The 19,333-nt window shown below is 44.6% G+C and overlaps 2 protein-coding genes across 2 annotated transcripts; both read right to left on the bottom strand.

The window, feature by feature from the left end:
- Positions 1-690: 690 nt before the first annotated feature.
- Positions 691-4,421, bottom strand: LOC123190948 (reticulon-like protein B11). Its single transcript, XM_044603673.1, has 6 exons — positions 4,208-4,421; positions 3,945-4,125; positions 2,944-3,085; positions 2,744-2,813; positions 2,468-2,642; positions 691-980 (listed from the first exon to the last, which is right to left on the bottom strand). The coding sequence occupies exons 1-5, from the start codon at positions 4,257-4,259 to the stop codon at positions 2,488-2,490; spliced, it is 600 nt and encodes a 199-aa protein (XP_044459608.1). The 5' UTR covers positions 4,260-4,421; the 3' UTR covers positions 691-980; positions 2,468-2,487.
- Positions 4,422-9,512: 5,091 nt separating this feature from the next.
- Positions 9,513-17,716, bottom strand: LOC123038219 (heat shock 70 kDa protein 15-like). The gene is made up of 2 exons (XM_044462110.1): positions 17,606-17,716; positions 9,513-10,082 (listed from the first exon to the last, which is right to left on the bottom strand). The coding sequence occupies exons 1-2, from the start codon at positions 17,714-17,716 to the stop codon at positions 9,513-9,515; spliced, it is 681 nt and encodes a 226-aa protein (XP_044318045.1).
- Between the last annotated feature and the right edge of the window lie 1,617 nt (positions 17,717-19,333).

Here is a 19,333-nt window from a genome sequence, read left to right as displayed (position 1 = left end):
AATTTGCAGCTTTTGATAACGTTTTTCAGCATGCGCCCAACCCTTTTTTGCGCGCACACTGTTTTACAGCTTTTGCTGGAGCTGTCAGACGCCCAAAAAATCCAGATTTTAGCGCGCGGTCCAGTTTTTGGAGATGATGTTGCAGTGACCACGGGGGAAAGGTCGAGGGAAGGGCAGGGCAGCAAGGCGCCCACCGGCTGCTGGGGTGGAGGTAGGGGGATGGGGCGATGCAAAGGCTGGCGGTTGCGCCGTAAGAAGAAAGAGGTTGAAGATGATCAGTGTGGCGCAATCGTGGCCAAAATTCAAATGACACAAAAAGAAATCAGTTAACTGATTTATAGGCGTTCCCCCCGGAACAAAAGACCTGCAAAGAACCAACTGAACTGTGTTATTGTTTGTGCAAAGAGTAAAAGCAAAGACCACAAATTGACGAGCATTTCAGTTGAGCGAGTGGTGATTAAAGCCTGTATGAACGGAAGATAAAAATGCCCGTCAATTAAGGACCTTTGAGCTGGAACTTTGGGTTCAAAAAGTGGCCTCAAAGTTCAAACACGCAGAGCACGCATTGCAAGTGGTTAGTATATACAGCATACAACTCCCCAGCTACACGTGGTACCTTTTCAGTGCAACCACCCTTAGGAATCATGTTGCGACATGATACTGCAGAATAGACATACAGAACCAACGACAGACACGAGCAAGCACCGCATTTGTACATGCAAGACACAACATCGCACGTAGAGAGAGCTATGTTGCGAGCAAAGGTATACAGCATTATCCACAAGATGTGCCCATGGTAAACCTCGACAAGTTTCATGTTCATGGAAACAATATACAAATCATTCCACTTCCCAGATTGAAGAGCGTGCATCTAAACCCACGTATCAGCAGTTAAACATTATGCCCTGGATATCCAGAAATACTCTCAGCGGTGGATGGATCACGGTGTTTGTAACATAGTAGGACAACTGGAGAGCTTCCTGATAAGCCAAAAAAGGAGCCATGGTTAAGAAACACAGCCATCGCCAGGAAAATGGTGATGATATTTGATAACATTTGTAAACAAAAACAGACAGACGAACACTAGCCATTTCAAAAGTAACCTCAGAAAAATTCTCTTGTGCCAATGAGTCCTCGGGATTAATGTTTGAGCATACACTACTATTAGGTATCCTTTTCTGAAAATATTATTTCATTGGTTTAATAAAATAGCCTGCAAGTAGGCTTCCATAGCATAAACTATGAACTTCCATAACCACAAAAAAACGACATAATGCTACCCTATTTCAGTATTCTTTTATCCAGCAGACAATATATTGTGCTCCATGGGATTGTTCTTTCTTTCTAGAAAGAAAGCCCAAAAGAAACTCAATGACTTGAAAACATTAGACTTGTGAGATGCCAGAACTCAAAATAAAGCAATGTACTCCCTCCGTTCGGAATTACTCGTCCAAGAAATGAATGTATCTAGATGTATTTTAGTTGTAGATACATTCATTTTTGTGACAAGCAATTCCGAACGGAGGGAGTACTTATATACTCCATGAGATTAAAAATCAAGTAGAAACTTCAAAGAATGACACGATTGTTAAGGATTGAAGAGCCTATTCTCTGTCCTGACTTGCATTTTGTGTAGAGCAACGGGTGGCGGCAATTCGTTTGAATTTGTTCCTCTAACGATATGTAAACAGAAAGACAAGCTACAGTAGTAGGAGAATCATAATATACCATAAAACTATGTGAGGAGCATAGGTTACAATAGTTAATAAATATGCCCAAAAAATGCGGCTAGTGGTGAGCCCGACTCATGATGTTTTTTCTTTTCTTTTGAGGTAGACTCATTGATGTTGATAAACTGAAAGTGATAGAAATATGATTCTTTGCATATTGAAGCCAACAGAGGCAGTTCTATAATTTTAAAACAGACAGATAACAACTAATTTCGACTTAATCATGATGCTGATAAACTGAAAGTGATACAAATATAAGTCTTGGCATATTTAAAGCCAACATAGACAGTACTATCAAATTCTAAAACAGACTGATTGGAGCTCTTCTTATGACTTAATCATGTCACAGAGTCCCTCTCAAAAAGAGGAAACAACATTATGATCCCAGAATATGTTCAAAAAGGAGTTATAGTAGTAGCTTCTAACAATTATATTTTAGCCTCTAGGCCCTACTAAACTCTAGTCACCTCACGTCTCATGCCTTCTGTCAATACAACATAAAAGACACTTTTGAAGCATTATAATGGCCCTTCGATAGCATCTTCCAGGGATTTTTAGCGACTGCCCAAACTTGAGATCCAAGAGGCATTGAACAAATTCCACAGACAATGTTAACTACGCCCAGAAAAATGCTAAGGATGTACTCCGTACAACACAGAAGCTATTAGCTTGTTTGGATCACTCGGTTTATAATATACCATATAGATGCGAAAAAAATAGTTGCTTTAAGAACTCACCAAATGGGCCAAAATATCTTCTACTCAGCCTTCTTTTGTTTAGGTGGTTGCCCTGTCTTGCTAGCGACGGTACTCAACTGCCTTGACAGTATGCTGTGTGCTAAACCAACCTTTTCATCAATAACATCCTGGTGCCTCTCATATACCGGGGGAACCAACAGAGCGAGTAGTACACCTGAAAGAAAGCCCAAATGGTGTAAACTTGGTGTAAAAAAAGTAATCCAAATACTGCAGAAATCCAAGAGGACAAAAATATGAAAATTCATTATAACTCACCAATGTAAATGAGCGTAAAGAAGTTGAAGAGCATCCCAATACATGAAACCACCCATAGAGCCATTATAACCTTTTGCACCGAGCAGACAATGAGACAAAAGGTGATCGTACATGAGGCACAGTACAGAGAGAAGTTTGTGTGTGTGCAAGTATCTGAAACGTGCACGCACGAGCAAGTGATGGGTACGCAAGAGAGATACCTGTATAAAAACTGTCCGGTCTCTCTTGATGGCAATGTCATGGGCAACAGCCAACACCTTGTTTATCCATACAAGAGCCCGACCTACAACTTTCTCAACGACCCCATCTGAGACCTCTAGATTAGGCAGTGGTGGAAGAGGTCTGCAAACAACAGTACTTGTTATTGCGATATTGCATAAATAAATGAAGTGCAAAACAATGCCACGCAATAATCAATTAAGATGCACCGACTAGTTTATAACTAGTCTCCATCAAGTTAACAGAAACCCACGTTGTGACCAATTGCAACAAGCTCCTAAAGCTGGTTATGGATTGTCCATGTTGAAAGGCAAGTGTGGAGCACTTAATACAGATAACTATGGAAACACAGACAGATTGTTTTTGTAAGAGACCTACACATCATAATTACAGTATATGCTAAGAGATAAAGGACATGTGCTAGCAAAAGGAATATCAAACTGCTGTCATAACTTGACTGTAAAGTTAAGGAACCTCTTTAGTCTTTACTTTGTAGAGAAGGGATCATGTAGGTTCATGATAACTAGTGCGCTAGTGGTAAATTAGAAGATCCTCTGCACACTGAATGGGTAGATCCAACCTTGAACCCACTCTAACATCTTCCAAAGATTAATCTCAATCTAGGACCAAATTCCAAAGAGCTCAGGCCCAAATTCTACAAAACGTCTGAAGTACAGTAATACACATTGTAGCAAACCGACTGGACGACTTCAGTTTGAACAATCCAACAAGCAATTCGGCAGTAAGATATCCAGGACAGTGTGATACAGCAACATTTGCGCGACTGGACCTACTCCAATTATGATCCTAATCTGTACCCGATACTCGTCAGTAGACACAGAGCGTACGGCCATAGCAAGACAGGGGAGCAGTTCAGTTCTAGATCAGATCTCGAACGAGAGCTACTCCTACTCTGGACTGGAGTGGCGAGGCAGGCCGGGCGCCAGCGGGAGCAAAGTGGGGAGTAAACGCATGGACGGACCTGTTGAGCAGCGAGGCGGACTTGGCCCAGAAGAAGAGGATGACGACGAGGAGGAGGAGGGCGTTGGAGAGGACCGACGCGAGGCTGTACCCGGCGCGCTCGAAGAGGAACCAGACGAGCGTGGCGCCCGCGACGGCCGCCGCGGAGGCGTTCCTCCGCCTCCAGAGGAGCAGGTCGGCGACTGGGCGAGCAGCGGCGGGGCAGGGTCAGTCAGTCAGTCCCGCAGATCGGCGGAATCGGGAGGGGGGTGCGTGCGTGCGTACCTGCGCCGCCGCCGAGGAGGGCGTGGAGGGGCCGGTGGTGGGCGGCGGCCATTGGGATCGGCGGGGGTGGCTAGGGTTTGGGCCGCGGCGGGGAGGAGTGTCACGGCTTTGGTCGAGCTTTGGGAAATGGGGATTGTGGTGAAGTGGTGATGCGCACGAGGCGACGAACGTGCCGAGATGAGATCTCCCTCTCGGTCTCTGCCTTTTTGGATCGGGGATTCAGGAGCCAGGACGGCGTGAATGGTTGGTCAATGACATGTGGGCCAGGAGCATGGTCTTTTTCCTTTGGCATCAACATTGTTGCTTGAATCCCAACGAGAATAATAATTCAAATACGTTATATATAGAATTGATATTCGGTGGGAACGGTTTTCGCTCCAACTGACTCGAGGGCCGTTGGATCGAGCGCGTGGATCTTGGCGATTCCGAAGGAAGAAATGGAAACTCGAAAAGAATTTTTGCCGAGTGGCAAATGGATTGATACCGACAAATGTTTCTTCTTATTGTAAGATCTGCATATGGTTGGTAAAAGAACCGCCTTCTCCTTTGATCATATTATAAATGAAAGGTGTTCAATTAGAACATGAGCGACTTGCCACGTCGTCACTAGGCAAGCGTTCGTCACGAGCGAAACCGCGAGAACGAGGCACGCTTCATCCACCCACTCGTAGCATCGCATTTCCCCGACCACTCACCTGGTGAGGGGGCCCAGAAATTTGGTCCTTGGTATTCTTGTAAAAATAATCAATGCAGTATAATAGGATAACAAATGTGTTGTAATATAGCAACATCAATGAGTTAATAACGATATATTGATAATAGCAGCAAACTATCATTGTAGCAATAATTATAATAAAGTACTACCTCTGCAAACAAATATAGCAAAGCAATCAATGACATGGGCAAACAATTACAAAGAGTAGCAATCAGTGCCATGGGCTTACAAAAAAGAAGTGGCATGTGATTTTTTAAGAAAGAGAGGAGAAATTACCTTTGTGCGGACTGTAGAGTACTCTTGTACAAATTGCTCTGCTAGTGTGGCGGTTGTTGCCAGGGATTCGGCGGGCATGGTCATTGTCTCTTCCTGGGACTATATTGGTATGTGTACCAGCATTGATGAAGCGGAGCTTCGGGTGTGTCTTGCTGGCCTTTTAGGTATCACTTTTTAAAAGCCTGTTACTTTGGAAACAGACTGCACTTTTGTGGCCTCCTTCCTTGCACATGATAAGCTTGATAGATCATCTCTCATGGATATGAAGAAGGAAGCGATAGCCATCAACAAGCTCCTACCAAATTTTAAGCTAGTGAAGATCAATAGACAAGCCAATGTGGCAGCTCACCAAATTGTGAAGTTTAGCTTTGATAACAGGTCAGATGGTTTGCTCTGTAATAGTTTTCCACCGTGCGTGGCGCATATTGTAAGAAATGATTGTATTCAACTATTTTAAGTTTTAATATATGGGGGGGGTCAAAAAATAAAAAATGGAGCAGCAGAACTGTGGAAGATAGAAGGTGGGTAGGGCCGCGCACCCAACGCTCGATAGAGGTTGGCGCAGTACTGGGTCAGAGGGGGATGCCGGGAGGGCGGCCTGCGGCAGTGCGGCTAAGGGGGGGTCGTAGGGACTTGGCCAGTGGCCACCTAGATCCTAGGATTGACGGGGCACTAGCCATGCCACTACAATTCCACATTGTGAGTTTCGTTGCATCTGGTCTTCCTCACAAATCCTTCAAATTCTCATGCACATGATGCTCATATGAACAACTCAATTGAGCAAACAAATTGATATAAGAAACATTTCGTGGTCGCAATGATGCACAGGACACACAAAACTTGAGGAAGAAAGAACAATAAAATCATAAAGCACGCCGGGAAAACCAACACCACATGGCAGTGGAACTAGAAAACCAACACCGCATAAAGCACGCCGGGATATGAGCGACACAGTCGTTTAATCCAACAACACGGCAAAAGCAGCAACTTGGCTAACTCATCACTTCTCCTTCTCGTGCCAGACCATCAATCTAGTTGCATGGAGGGGCCCATGCCCCTGCCAGGGAAAACACTAGATGGGGTGCGGGGGGGGGGGGGGGGGGGGGCGTCAAAACCTAGATCACCTTTCTAATCGCCTCATGAGAGGAAAAAAGTTGCTTATTGCTTTGTCCAGAAGTCAACTACAATCCAGAAGTCTTAAGTTTGAACTGTCAACTCTATTTTTTTTCTTTAACGGTAGATTTTGCCGGCTAGTAGCTCATTCAGCAGTATATGTTTTGAGAAAATGAAAAAAATCAAAATAATAGAAAAAGAAACACATAAATATGTAAGTAGAATTACTAAATATTTAAGGCTCTCAAAATTTATATAGTTTGAAATGGGCATGGAGATCCGTAAAGCCACGAAGGTTTTCTGGCTATATTTTATAAATTTTGCCATTTATGATTCTGCCCTTTTTTGACAACTATCCTGGAGCATGGTATTTCTAAAGTTCATCTCATTAAAGAAAAAGTTCCTCCAATATTCCTTTTTTTTGTTTTCATTGTGTTTTTTCAGAATGGGTGTTCTAGCTCTTGTTTTAATGAAATTATACTCCCTAGTTTAGATGTTTGAGAAAAAGATGTGTTGAAGTTGAGAGACAATACCTAGACTCTGACAACTGTCAAGGGACCAACAAAATACAAAAGAATTGTATGAATTTTAACAATTTGTTCTACAAGATCAAGTTATTGCTATGGTGACAGTAATTGTATACATATTAAAACTCTCATTTTATCTTCCTTGAGCGGTATTGTCCTCAAACAAAACTGCCAATATCAAGCTTGTATGCCAATAATAGCATGGCTTGTATTGTCTGATATGACCACAACAGTTGACTGACGCTACATATCAACAACTAGATTGTGTCATATACAAATGATATTTTGTTAGAACCATAACCTTAATTGACACCCTCTTTTGTCATCGTATTGTCATCCTATTCTCCTCGAACCGCGAAAGAGGTACAATTTCTCGCACGGGGGGGGGGGGGGGGGGGTTACACTCTAAGGTGAACATTTACGAAGCATGGAAAAGAAGGAACATTGATATATTCCACATGTTTCTTCGTTAGAGAAAATAAGAAACTGAAACCTAACTAGGGTTCTACTATTGTGCTATTGTGTGTTTCATTACGTATTTTCAAAATGCATTTCTAGCTACACAACAACTAACACGGTAACACCAAGCATGTATACCATTTCTTAGCTCTTTTTTTTGCTGCAGTTTGTGTTCACAGTTCTTCAATGACCACCTAAAGAGCATACCACTTGAATGAACGTGAACCTCACATGCAAGCTCACAGTTCTAGAGTGACACCCCTGTCTTATATATGTATGTATGCTTTGAGGAACTTGTCTCGAAACAAAACTATGTGTGGAACTAGAGTGGTAGTCCCTCGTCAATGTGTGTTGCTCGGCTCACGTTTCTTTTTCTCCCCCGTTCAAAATACTTGTTAGCTCTAAGATGTTGGAGGAAAACAAAGAAACTGAAGAAATTTTATTCTTTTTGTTTACCGGCACATGTACCATCCAAGTTCCTTCTTATGTTGCATCGCCGGTGCCTCCCTATGATATTTGGATGATCGACTCTCTGTGAGAAGATGATATAACATCCTAAATAAAGGTAGTGTACAAGATGCAAGGGAATCATCGGGAACTCTAGGATTTGTATTGACTAAATACAAAGCGAACCCGCCGTTGGTGCATCACGTCATTACAGTGTGTCCGACAAAGATTAATTTTGTAGTTTGAGGGTATCGTCGTAGACGCCCCTTATTCCAGTTGTCCCTAAACCGATGAAGAAATATAATTGCCACCAATGAAATCATCCACATCGGATTCTCCTTTTATTTTTTGCGGGGTTCCTCGGTTGAGATATGCGAATTAGAAAAAACAAGGAGATTTAGATTCCACATGTTTTCTTCTATGTGCACCGAAGCACCGCTGGATCCAAAAGTCTACTGTTGCGCTCTAGCTTCCCTAGTCAAGGGAGCCGGAGCAAAGGGATTAATAATAAGATTAAGTAGTATTGTAGTACTCATCAAGTCAATAATCCAGTGGTTGAATACACTAATAATCTGCATCTTACACCATATCATATATCTTTACCAATTACCACCATCATTTAACTTTCAGGTTGTCTCTTACAGAAAAGAAGTGCTTGAGAAACATACTTATAAATTACACTTAGGCACTCATATAACGTGATGGCACCGTCAAGGCGTCAATAGTCACTGTATGCCCAATCCATGACATGCGACAGACATGAATTTGTGCTTCCTTTTGTTCTGCAGTGTTTTTGTATTACTTCACCTTTTATGATATGCAACAATATGGTTGTTTGGAACCATACTGTCATCTGCATGCATTTCCTTTTATGCGATGCGAGGCAGCCAGGCCACAAAGCTTAGTCTGAATTTATATATAAAAGAAAATAATGCATCGTGACAGTGTGGTAGTCCTACGGAAGCCTACTAATTTGTGCTCCGTTAGTTGTGCACCAAGCCCATTACTGGTACACTGAGCATTAAGTCACTCCTCTCAACTTAGAGGCACACACTGAGCATTAAGTCACTTCCTCGCCTCTTCCGATGCCTGCCTCCGTGCGTAGTTCGCCCTCCTCAGTGGTGTTACCGACAAGTGAGAATTTGTGAATTGATCCCTCCTACTGGATCCTAAATCCTTTCTATCTCCTGATGATATCCCGCTCCTTATTTTTAACCCCCGTCAGTTGACACTCTCCTTGATTTTGTCTCTGTTTTTTTTTCCTATGTTGGTCATGGTCGCAGCCGTGCTGCTGGATGGGGCACGCATACTGGAGCTTGAGCATGCTGCCCCGGCGGAGCGGCTCCGGCAGAAACCAAAGGTTGGTTCTCAACTGTCACTTCTATGCTTTCTCCATTATTTCTGTTCCTTCCCTAGCTCTATCTCCAACTGAACTGAATCTCTTTGGCTGATCTAGTTCAGAGTTAGGCATTTCCATCAGGTGCAATTCTCTTCTAATTTATTTGTGCCCCTGGATCCGGAAACTATCGTAGATACTCAAATTAACGCAAGCATGCATGTTGTTGAGATTAATAACTGGTACAATCGCCACTTAGTTGTACAAATCTATCTGTGGCCAACGGCTCTTAATTTTGAACCCCCATCGGCTTACGTTTCAAGCCTTTCTTCTTGTCAAAGTTAACGTGGAAAGGTTCTCCCCGTCTAGCCCCATCAGCTCACATTGTTCGAGTTACATGGTACATCACAATAGTGCAGCAAGTTTGTTGCACTACCAAGTACCAACACAGAGAAATCCAGTCACTGACGGATATAAAACCTCCTTTGAACAACAATAGGCGCATGCCAAGGAAGTATTGGGAGAACAATCAGGTTTTTCAGTACCCATTTGCTCGGCTGCAGGCAGCTCCTGTGCACCTCCCTCACTGGCCGGCTTGCTAGCTTCAGTGGCACCGCCATGGTGTTCCTCTGGTGTTTGACCCTTTGATTCTGCGGTTTCCGACAGGGGTGGGGTCTGTGGCTCCGGTGCTAGTGTTGGATTCGCCATGATCGGCTTGCAGAATTGGTCAAGTGCTTCGGCCTTCTTCCTAAGGTCAGAAACAAGGAGAGCAGGATTCAGTAGAGCAACCAACCAATTCTGCACTGCCGAGCACTCACCGAGAACCTGTTGTTTATCTGATATGTCGTTGTGATTGAACTTTGGGTCACTGGACAGTGCAGCTTCTCTGAAACTGCGGATGCGGTACACTAGTTGCTCCAGAGTGGGACATATTTCTTCGCGCTCTCTGTAGCGCGCATCCATAGAGGCACCAAACCTTTTGAGTTCTTCCAGCTTTGCCATCTTGCCCGCTTTGTTTGGAGTGCGGTCCGGAAGGCCTTCGATCAAAATTGGAACCCTCACTCGAGTAGTGACCTCCACGGCATACTTCTGGCCCATAGGGGTGGGTTCGGTAGAGTGCTTTGGAGATGCATAGGGGTGCTGTTATGGGTTCTATGGACAAGTAGAAACAAATTCACCATAGACATAAATTATTTTTCTCTCACCCCGCTGACATTGTTTTCAAATGCCATATGTTCCTCCGGACTTGGATGCCATTGGGGAAACAGCGGGACGCTGAGCGGATGCAGGAGGCGATGGAGCGGATTCGACTGATCCAGATTGCGGCACGCCACTAGAAGTCGACGACCACTCCTCTATGTGCCGGTGTAGGCATGTTAAGACTTTTGCCTTATCTATCTCAGGCCTAGGCCGGTTGCATTTTTAAACTATGGCTTCGGCCTCTTCCATTTCCTTTCGTTTTAGACTGTGTTGTCTGTTGGATACTGTCTGTTTGAGGGCTTTATTAATTTAAAGCCGGACGTTTCTTGCGTCTTCGTTCTAAAAAAAAGCTCCTTTGGTCGCGACCTTGCCATATTTGTGCAGCCATTCCTGAACCTCCATTAGAGTTTGCTTGTCCTTGGGTGTGGCAACATCATAGTACTTGATCTGGCCCCCATGCCAAGTGAACATGCAGCCCGTATAACTAAGATCCTCTAGTCCGCAATCAGCAAAAACCTCTCGAAATTCCTCCATCATTTTAACTGGTCAAACATTTCCACCTTCCTTCTCATGGGTGTAGAACTGTAGATTATCTCATTGAAACCACCTGCAACAAGCCACGGGAGATTAGCTTGCTAATGTAGATCACACAAAGTTTGCCAAGCAAGGTGTCTCCTCTTTTATTTTGATTCACCATAAAAGCAAGTTAACCTCCATATTTTTCCATCATTATTCTCCACTCGAACACCAACGAAGCCAGGTTGACTAAATTGTGGAAGGATTCGTCAATCTTAAGATGATGCACCGGCTCAGTCTCTCGGATGTGCTCATGAGGGTAGGGTGTGCGTGCATCCGTTCATAGTGATGAGTGTGCATATGTACGAGGGTCTGTCTCTGTACTGTGTTAAAAAGAAAACCTACACCCTGATCACCACTTTTTGAAAATTCAAACGAGTCCAAGCTCAACCGTTTCGTGGTGCAATTAAGACTGAAAAATCATTTGTCGCTTCTGGATTTCCAGAAGCAATCTCTTTGCCGCGGCACTAGCCATACCACTACAATTTCACACTAGGAGTTTCATTGCGTCCGGTCTTCCACACGGATCCTTCCTCATGCACAAAGATGCTCCTCTGAACAACTCGATTGAGCAGACAACCTGATCTAAGAAACATGCCGTAGTCGCAACGATGTAGAGGGACACACAAAGTTTGACGAAGCAAGAACAATAAGCCGATGACAGCACCTTGCAAGGGGTGAAACAACATAGTAAAAGCAGCAACTTGGGTAACTCATCACTTCTCCTTCTCGCATTAGACCATCAATCTAGTCGCAACTTGGTGAAAAAAAATCAATCTACCTGCCACGGAAAACACTGGATTGGGGGGAGAGGGTGGGGGGGTTCAAAACCTAGATCACTTTCTAATCGCCTCATGAGAGGAAAACACGTTGCTTATTGCTTCGTCCAGAAGTCAACTGCAATCCATAAGTTTTAGGTCTGAACTGTCGACTCTATTTTCTTGTTTATCGGCAAATTTGACCGGCTTCGCATACGTCACAAGCTCATTCAGCACTATATGTTTTGACAACATAAAAATATAGAAACATAATAGAAAAAAACACATAAGTATGTAAGCAGAATTACTAAATATTTAAGGCTATCAAAAATTATATAGTCTGAAACAGACATGGAATTCCGCAAAGCCACAAAGGTTTTCTGGCTTATTTTATAAATTTTACCACTCATGATCCCGCCCTTTTTCGACAACAATCCTAGACCGTGTTATTTCTAAATTTCTTCTCATTTAAGAAAAAGTTCCTCCAATATTCCATTTTTTCATTGTTTTTCCTGGAATGATTATTTTAGCTCTTCTTTTAATGAAATTATAGTCCCTAGTTTAGATGTTTGAGACAAAAAAATGTATTGAAGTTGACGGACAATACCTAGACTTTGACAATTGTCAATGGACGAACAATATGCAAAGGAATTGTATCAAATTTAACAATTTGTTCTACGAGATCAAGTTATTGCTGTGGTGATTAATGTGGTTATTGTATTATTGTATACATATTAAAATTCTCATTTTATCTTCCTTGAGCAGTATTGTCCACAAACTAAACAACCAATATCAAGCTTGTATACGAATAATATCATGGCTCGTATTGCCTGATATGACCATAATATTTGACCGTATCAACAACTAGACTGTGTCATGTACAAACAATATCTTTTTAGAACCATAACCTTATTTCTGGAAAAGGAGGTTAGCCTCTGGCCTCTGCATCAGAATGATGCATGCGTCCATATATTATTAATAAAGCACAATCCAGCAGTCGAACAACCGCGACACAGAAATAAAGTGGAAAACAAACCCTGAGGCCATATACGAACAGTAACTCACCCAGATAGCTACTAACCCTATGTTACAAGACACATCAGAAACAAAAAATACACAACTCCTAGGCTACGCCTTCAAGAAGGAATCATCGCATGTGCGCCGATGATGGCGAGTCCACCACAAGGTTGAATTTCGGATTCTCATCCCCAAACCCAAGTTTCAATCCACCACCTTCAGCAAGGACTCGACGCAGGCGCGCGTCGGCATAGCCCGATCAGAGATCATTTGTTTCCACCGGAGTGCATAAACTCATCGTCGAAGCCGTCTGTACCATTTGCCCTTATCCGTCTACCGAGGCGTCGGTAGACAGATACCTCTAGAGAAGACGAAGACAAAGATGTCACATACCGCCTGCCTCCTGCTACTGTCGCACCACTTCGATCCAACAACAACAGGCTAAACATGCATGATGCCTCCGCCAGAGGCAACGGGCATCACCTGCCGATAGCTGGCATGACTTGACACCCTCAAAATAAGATAACTGAAATCTAACTATTCTACTATTATGTTTTTCATCACATAGTTTAAAAACACATTTCTAGCTACACCACAGCTAACACCAAGCATGTATACGAATTCTTAGCTTTTTTTTTCTTTTTTGCTGCAGTTTGTGTTCGCAGTTCTTCAATGACCACCTAAAGAGCATACCACTTGTATGAATGTGAACCTCACATGCAAGTTCACACTTCTAGAGTGACACCCTTATATCCTATATATATGTACGCATGTATGCTTTGAGGAACTTGTCTTAAAACAAAACTATGTGTAGAACTAGGGTGATAGTCCTCGTCAATGTGTCTTGCTAGGCTTACATTTCTTTTCTCCCCCCTTCAAAATACTTGTTAGCTCTAAGATGTTGGAGGAAAACAAAGAAAATGAAGACATTTTATTCTTTTTGTTTACCGGCACATGTACCATCCAAGTTCCTTCTTATGTCGCATCGCCGGTGCCTCCGTACGAGATTTGGATGTCTGACTCTCTGTGAGAAGATGATATAACATCCTAAATAAAGGTAGTGCACAAGATACAAGGTTGTCATTGGGAACACTAGGATCTGTATTGCCTAAATACAAAGCGATCGTGAGGCTGGCTCCTGGTGCTGTTGCGGTGTATCCGGCGACCATTAATTTTTCATTTGGAGGGTATCGTTGTAAAACTAACGCCCCTTTGTTCTATATCTTATTCGAGTTGTTCATAAACCGATGAAGCAATATAATTGCCACCGATGAAACTAACGCCACTGTAGAAGTGTGATTTCTGCAACCCTAGCCCAGGGACGGAGCCAGAAAATAGCGATAGGGGGGGCGGCGGCTTAAAGTACAAGAGTCGATCACAATTATATAAGAGACAATCATATAGGCATATAGCATAGTATATATCGTGGGGTCTAAATACTCAAAATATTGCCGCGGTTCTACAATATGAATAATTTGCATATTTGTTAATCGAATGAAAATCATGAGTAGATAATTTCTTCAGAATTCGTTACTAGTTTCAATTGGCTAGAAAATGTTCTCAACGAAACACTTTCTCTTCATGGCTACAAACCCATAATTTGACAGTTATTTTTTTTCTGATTTTTCTATGTTCTAGTTTCTAGTTCTATTGTTTTTAAGGAACACATCAAAATAAGGCAAATACTGAAAGCTTGAACCAATTGGCTTGAAAAATATATGAATTGACTGAGTTCTCTTCCTCTGTATGTCTACACACACATAATTGGACAATACAAGAATATCTGATTAGTTTTTAATGTCCATATATTTCTACAATTAGATTCTAAGACATGGACTAATCTACTCCCTCTATTCCAAAATATAAGAACATTTTTAACACTAAACTAGTGTAAAAAACGTTCTTATATTATGGAACGGAGGGAGTAATACTCAAAATAAACTAACCTTTTGTTGATCGTCTGGTCGCTCATCCGTGTGTGCGCGGCCGGCGGGATTGCGCCTGCGGTCTGCGGATCGGCACGGCGGGGAGTCAAGCCGTCGGGGACGGTCGGACGGAGGCCTTCCCTCCTCGGCATGGAGAGATTCGATGGAGAGGTGGACGATCTAGATCTACTGGGCAGGCGGCGGCGCCAAGGAAGTTTTTCCAATCGCACGAACTGAGGAACGGCGAGCGAGCACATTGTGGAAACGAAACGATCGTGCATACATCGTTTTTTTTGCATACATCGTGGTCGTGCGTATTGCTTCCAGACTCCTTGTCTTCTACATGGGCTGTTTTTATTTTTATTTTTCCACGTATTAGGGCCACTGACCACGTACATGGGCTCTAGGCCTCTCGTTGTGGGATGCCGGATGGATCATGGGGGGGCGAGACAACCAGAATTTTGTGTGTACGAAGAAAATTATACGTGGTACCTAATCGCTATTAAGGGGTGACGAGATCGTTAGGGAGGGTCTAGCCCCCCCTCGTCCCCCCTTAGAACTAGCCTTCAATGTCGATATTTTTACAATTCACTCGTCCACAGCGGACTCTCAATTTTTTTTTTGTGTTTCCTCGATTGAGATATGCAAATTGGAGAAAACAAGGAGATTTGAGATTCCACATGTTTTCTTCATTAAGGGGAGCAATATAAGATACATTAAATTATTAAAACTCTCGGAAAATGTATGGGTTCCACCAATAAAATTCCAGTACAAAATTTCTATATGCGCCAAAGCACCGCTGGATCCAAAGTCTACTGTTGCGCTCCAGCTTCCCTAGTCAAGGGAGCGGGAGCAAAGGGATTAATAATAAGATTAAGTAGTTTTGTAGTACTCATCAATTCAATAATCCAGATGTTAAATACATAAAGAATCTGCATCTTACTCCATATCATATATCTTTACCAATTATCATCATCTTTCAACTTTCATGTTGTCTCTTACAGAAAAGAAGTGCCAGGAGGACCTTTCGGAACCACGTTTCAGAAGTTTGTTACGCTACCAGCACAGAGAAATTCAGGACTACCAGCACGTCTGTGCCAGGAGGACCTTTCGAATACATCATACATCACAGACGTGCAGCAAGTTTGTTACGCTACCAGCACAGAGAAATTCAGTCATTGACGGAGTTGAAACCACGTTTGAGATCAACAATAGTCAGAGGAAGGTCTCCTGAGCACATCCCTCACTATCCGGCTCGCTAGCTTGAGTGTCACCGTCGGGGTGCTACTCCGGTGATTGGCTATCTGATGCAGGGGTTCCGACATGGATGGGGTCTGTGGCTCTAGTGCTGGCTTTGGATTCGCCATGTTCGGTTTACAGAATCTGTAAGTGCTTCGGCCTTCTTCTTAATCTTAAGGTCAGAAACAAGGAGAGCAGGATTCAGTAGAGCAATCAGGGAACATTGAACGAGACTCCCCTCCCTCCCGCGGCGCTCCCGCGAGCGCCCGGGGGGAAAACCCTAGCGCCGCCTCCAGCCTCCCCCCCTCGCGGCCGCCTCGACATACTGGCGGGCAAAGCCCGGCCAGTGCTGGCGGTGGCGGGGCCCTCTCCTTCCCCCTCTCGGTTCGGCAGGCGCGGGCTTCCGGGTCGGGCGGCGGCGCGGCGTTCGCTCGGGGCGCGGCGGCGTGGCGGCAGCAGCTGGCGGCGACGACGCGAGTTGTGGGCGGCGGCGTGAAGGGGCTGCAGCGGAGGTGGTGCGCGGAGGGCTCCGGCGGCGGCGAACGGCCAGATCTGGGCCCTGCCGGCGAGGGCCGCGGACGGCATGGGCTGCGGGCGTCCGCCCCTACCGTGGCCTCGGCTGGTGGTGGTGGAGGCGCAGCGGCGGTGGCTGGTGGGCGTGCTGGTCGGGATCCAGTCGTCCCGATGGCTGGACGACGACGGCAGGGCAGATGGGCTCCCTGGTGAGTATTCTTGGCGTTCAGGGCTGTGCTTGGGGTCCCTCTTGCCGGTGGTCGGGTCTGCGTCGGTGGCCTTGCGTCGTGCTGCTCGGCCGCCGAGGTGGGGCGGCACAGGGGTGTGTCCCGTGGGGGGGCTGGTTGGAGGGATGGGCGGCGCCGACGTGCTTGGGCCCCCCTCACTGGCACAGGGGTGTGCCGGTCCAAATGCGTCCGCTCCCCCACCTCCCCTTTCCCCGGTCGCGTGTTGGCTGTCGCAGATCTGGTGATGTTCAAGGCATGATGTATGCTGCGATTCGTCGGTCAGTGGTGTTCCTTTGGTGCAAAGTTGATCTCTTTGGATGGTCTTGGGGGTGTCTGGATGTTGGGCGGCGGCCCTAGCGGCGGGAGGCGTGGCGTTCGTGGGCTGAACCTGCGTCTCAGGTGCGGGCGGGCAGCCATGGTTTCGCGGGGGACGTGGCTGCGGGTGGTTGGCGGAGCAGGGGTGTGTCGGCGGGGTGCGAGCACCGGGGTTCATCACTTGCCCAGTTTCTGGCCGTAGGTGGCGGCATTCTTGGACGTCGTATCCTTCTTGAAGGTTCCCTCGCGGTGCTCCCACCCCCTGCGTCGCTCCGAGTGAAAACTTGATCTGCGGATCGGACGGTGGCGGCTATCCGTGGTCGTGCCCTTCTGGGAGGCACCGTCTTGGAGTCCTTGCTTCATCATGGTCCATCTCACCCCCTCGGTGGCTCCAAGTGGTTCGTCGTAGCTCATATTATGTTTGCTTGGTTGTGTCCGAGTGGTGTGATGGTGCTCGGCACCTTTGTATCTAGCCTTGGGTGTGTTCGGTGTGTGTCGTGGTGGCGTGTGTTTGTTTGGCTCGCTGAGATGTATGTGGTGATGTTTGCTTTGTAATATAAAGCGGGGAAAAACCCTTTTTCGATGGAGCAATCAACCAATTCTGCACTGTCGAGCACTCATCGGCAACCCATTGTTTATCTGAAATTGCGGATGCGGTACAGTAGTTGCTCGAGAGCGGGACATATTTGTTCCCGCTCTCTGTGGCATGCCTCCATAGAGGCACCAAACCTTTTGAGTTCTTCGAGCTTCACAACATAGGTTCCTTTGGTCGCATTCATGCCATCTCCATGCAGCCATACCTGAACCTCCAGTAGAGTATGCTTGTCCTTCAATGTGGCAAAATCATACTCTCTTTGTTCCAACATAGATGACCCAACTATGTACTAACTTTGCATTAAAGTTAGTATAAAGTTGAGTCATCTATTTTGGACCGGAGGGAGTAGTACTTGTCATAAACATAAGCCTCCACGGGATTCTTCTCCTCTTTGGTTTCCAACATATCTACGTCCATTTCAAACTATAGGGGCTGAGTATTGCTTTTAACCATAGGTTAGAACAATAGTATATGATGCATATATCACAAAAAAAGGTATACTGTTAAAGTTTTTAATAATATTATTTTTTATATCAGATATTATTAATTTATCAATGGTTAAAAGCAACATCGTAATTCAGAGAAAGAAAGCAACATCGTAAGATGTATTAGGGCCTATATATTTGAATGGAGCGAGTACCTTCTTTATCCTCCAGTCCTTATGAAATTCTTGTGGTTATATGTGCTTTGGTCTTCAACAAATTGATCATGGGTGGCTCGTTGAATGCTCTATCTGAATACTAGTGTCCACAAATTCCCGTGTTATGATTTTTTTTTCAAACTGTATGTGATTTTAGAATCCGCTTAAGGGGTATTTTTAAGGGATGTGAAAAAAGAAGTCAATTTCAGAAAACGAATCAAGAGAGGCTTTAGTTTTGCATGGAAATTTAAGATGGGCTTGACCGGCCTGGTGAAGCCACGGTATACAAAGGGGTCTGTCTAGGACACATCTAGATGTGACATAGTTATTTCACATCTAACCTGATAAGCACTATGTTTGTGGTCTATTTTTTTTGTCTCAATTTTTTTTCTTGTTGCTGCGTAGTTATTTTTAAGAGGTTAGATGTGATATCATTAAAAAACATCTAGATGTGAATTAGACAAACTGTATACAAAGTGTGGACGAGAGCACGCAAGCATGACATGGTGCCTGAATCATGAGCTCCGATCGGGATTTTTTTTTTTTGAACTGTCCGATCGGGATTAATTAATTAGCTGTCGCGACCGAAGACGTTGACACTTGTCCTCATCACCGGCCGGAGAGGAGTTCGATCGTTTTCATGCCGCTTTCCTCTGAAGAATGTGCCTCTTTTCCATGCCGTTTTGTGGCCACAAGGAACGAACGGCGCCAAGAAGATTGATTTTTCTTTTTGAGGTGAGCCAAGAAGATTAGTTTGTTTGTTCAAGCGCGTCCGGCCGATTATAGAACATAAAAGTACGAATGCTGGAAAGAAAAACAGCGTGAAGCACGCACACCGGCCAAAATGGTTAGCTTAGGGCATCTCCATTGCGAGGTGCTTAGCCTGGGCGTCAGGATCCTAATCCTGGTTGATTAGCGGTTGCCGTGCTAAATCCTGGCGTCACCCCAGGCATCGGCGCAAAACCATGCACCAGGCGCTTGGCCTCTTTTCTTCCTGCACTAAGCGCTTGTGCTGTTTAATTGATTAGCATCTTGCGTTGAAAGCTGAGGCGCTTAGGTGCTTTTAATTTTTATTATGTTATTTTTTTCGTTCGTGAGCGCCTATCTAAGCGGCTCGCATTGTAAATGCCCTTATCGGTCACATGAGACCACGTTAAGTCCTGTGACCTTCTAGATTTGGTCGGTTTATTGGTCACAAAAACCGTCTAGTTTTTCAACTCTCAATTTTTCTTCTTATATCGGTCACAA

The sequence above is a fragment of the Triticum aestivum genome, chromosome 2A (genome assembly GCF_018294505.1).
Source record: "Triticum aestivum cultivar Chinese Spring chromosome 2A, IWGSC CS RefSeq v2.1, whole genome shotgun sequence".
NCBI classification, from domain to species: domain Eukaryota; kingdom Viridiplantae; phylum Streptophyta; class Magnoliopsida; order Poales; family Poaceae; genus Triticum; species Triticum aestivum.
This window is presented reverse-complemented; position numbering and strand designations above follow the sequence as displayed.

Coding starts and splice junctions, on each gene's coding strand:
- LOC123190948 (XM_044603673.1), bottom strand. CDS start 4,259: ATGGCCGCCGCCCACCACCGGCCCCTCCACGCCCTCCTCGGCGGCGGC. Junction 3,086..3,944: donor TCCGCCTCGCTGCTCAACAG/GTCCGTCCATGC, acceptor TGTTGTTTGCAG/ACCTCTTCCACCACTGCCTA. Junction 2,643..2,743: donor CTTTACGCTCATTTACATTG/GTGAGTTATAAT, acceptor GCTTTCTTTCAG/GTGTACTACTCGCTCTGTTG.
- LOC123038219 (XM_044462110.1), bottom strand. CDS start 17,716: ATGTTGGAACAAAGAGAGTATGATTTTGCCACATTGAAGGACAAGCAT. Junction 10,083..17,605: donor ATGCGACCAAAGGAACCTAT/GTTGTGAAGCTC, acceptor AAAGCGGGCAAG/ATGGCAAAGCTGGAAGAACT.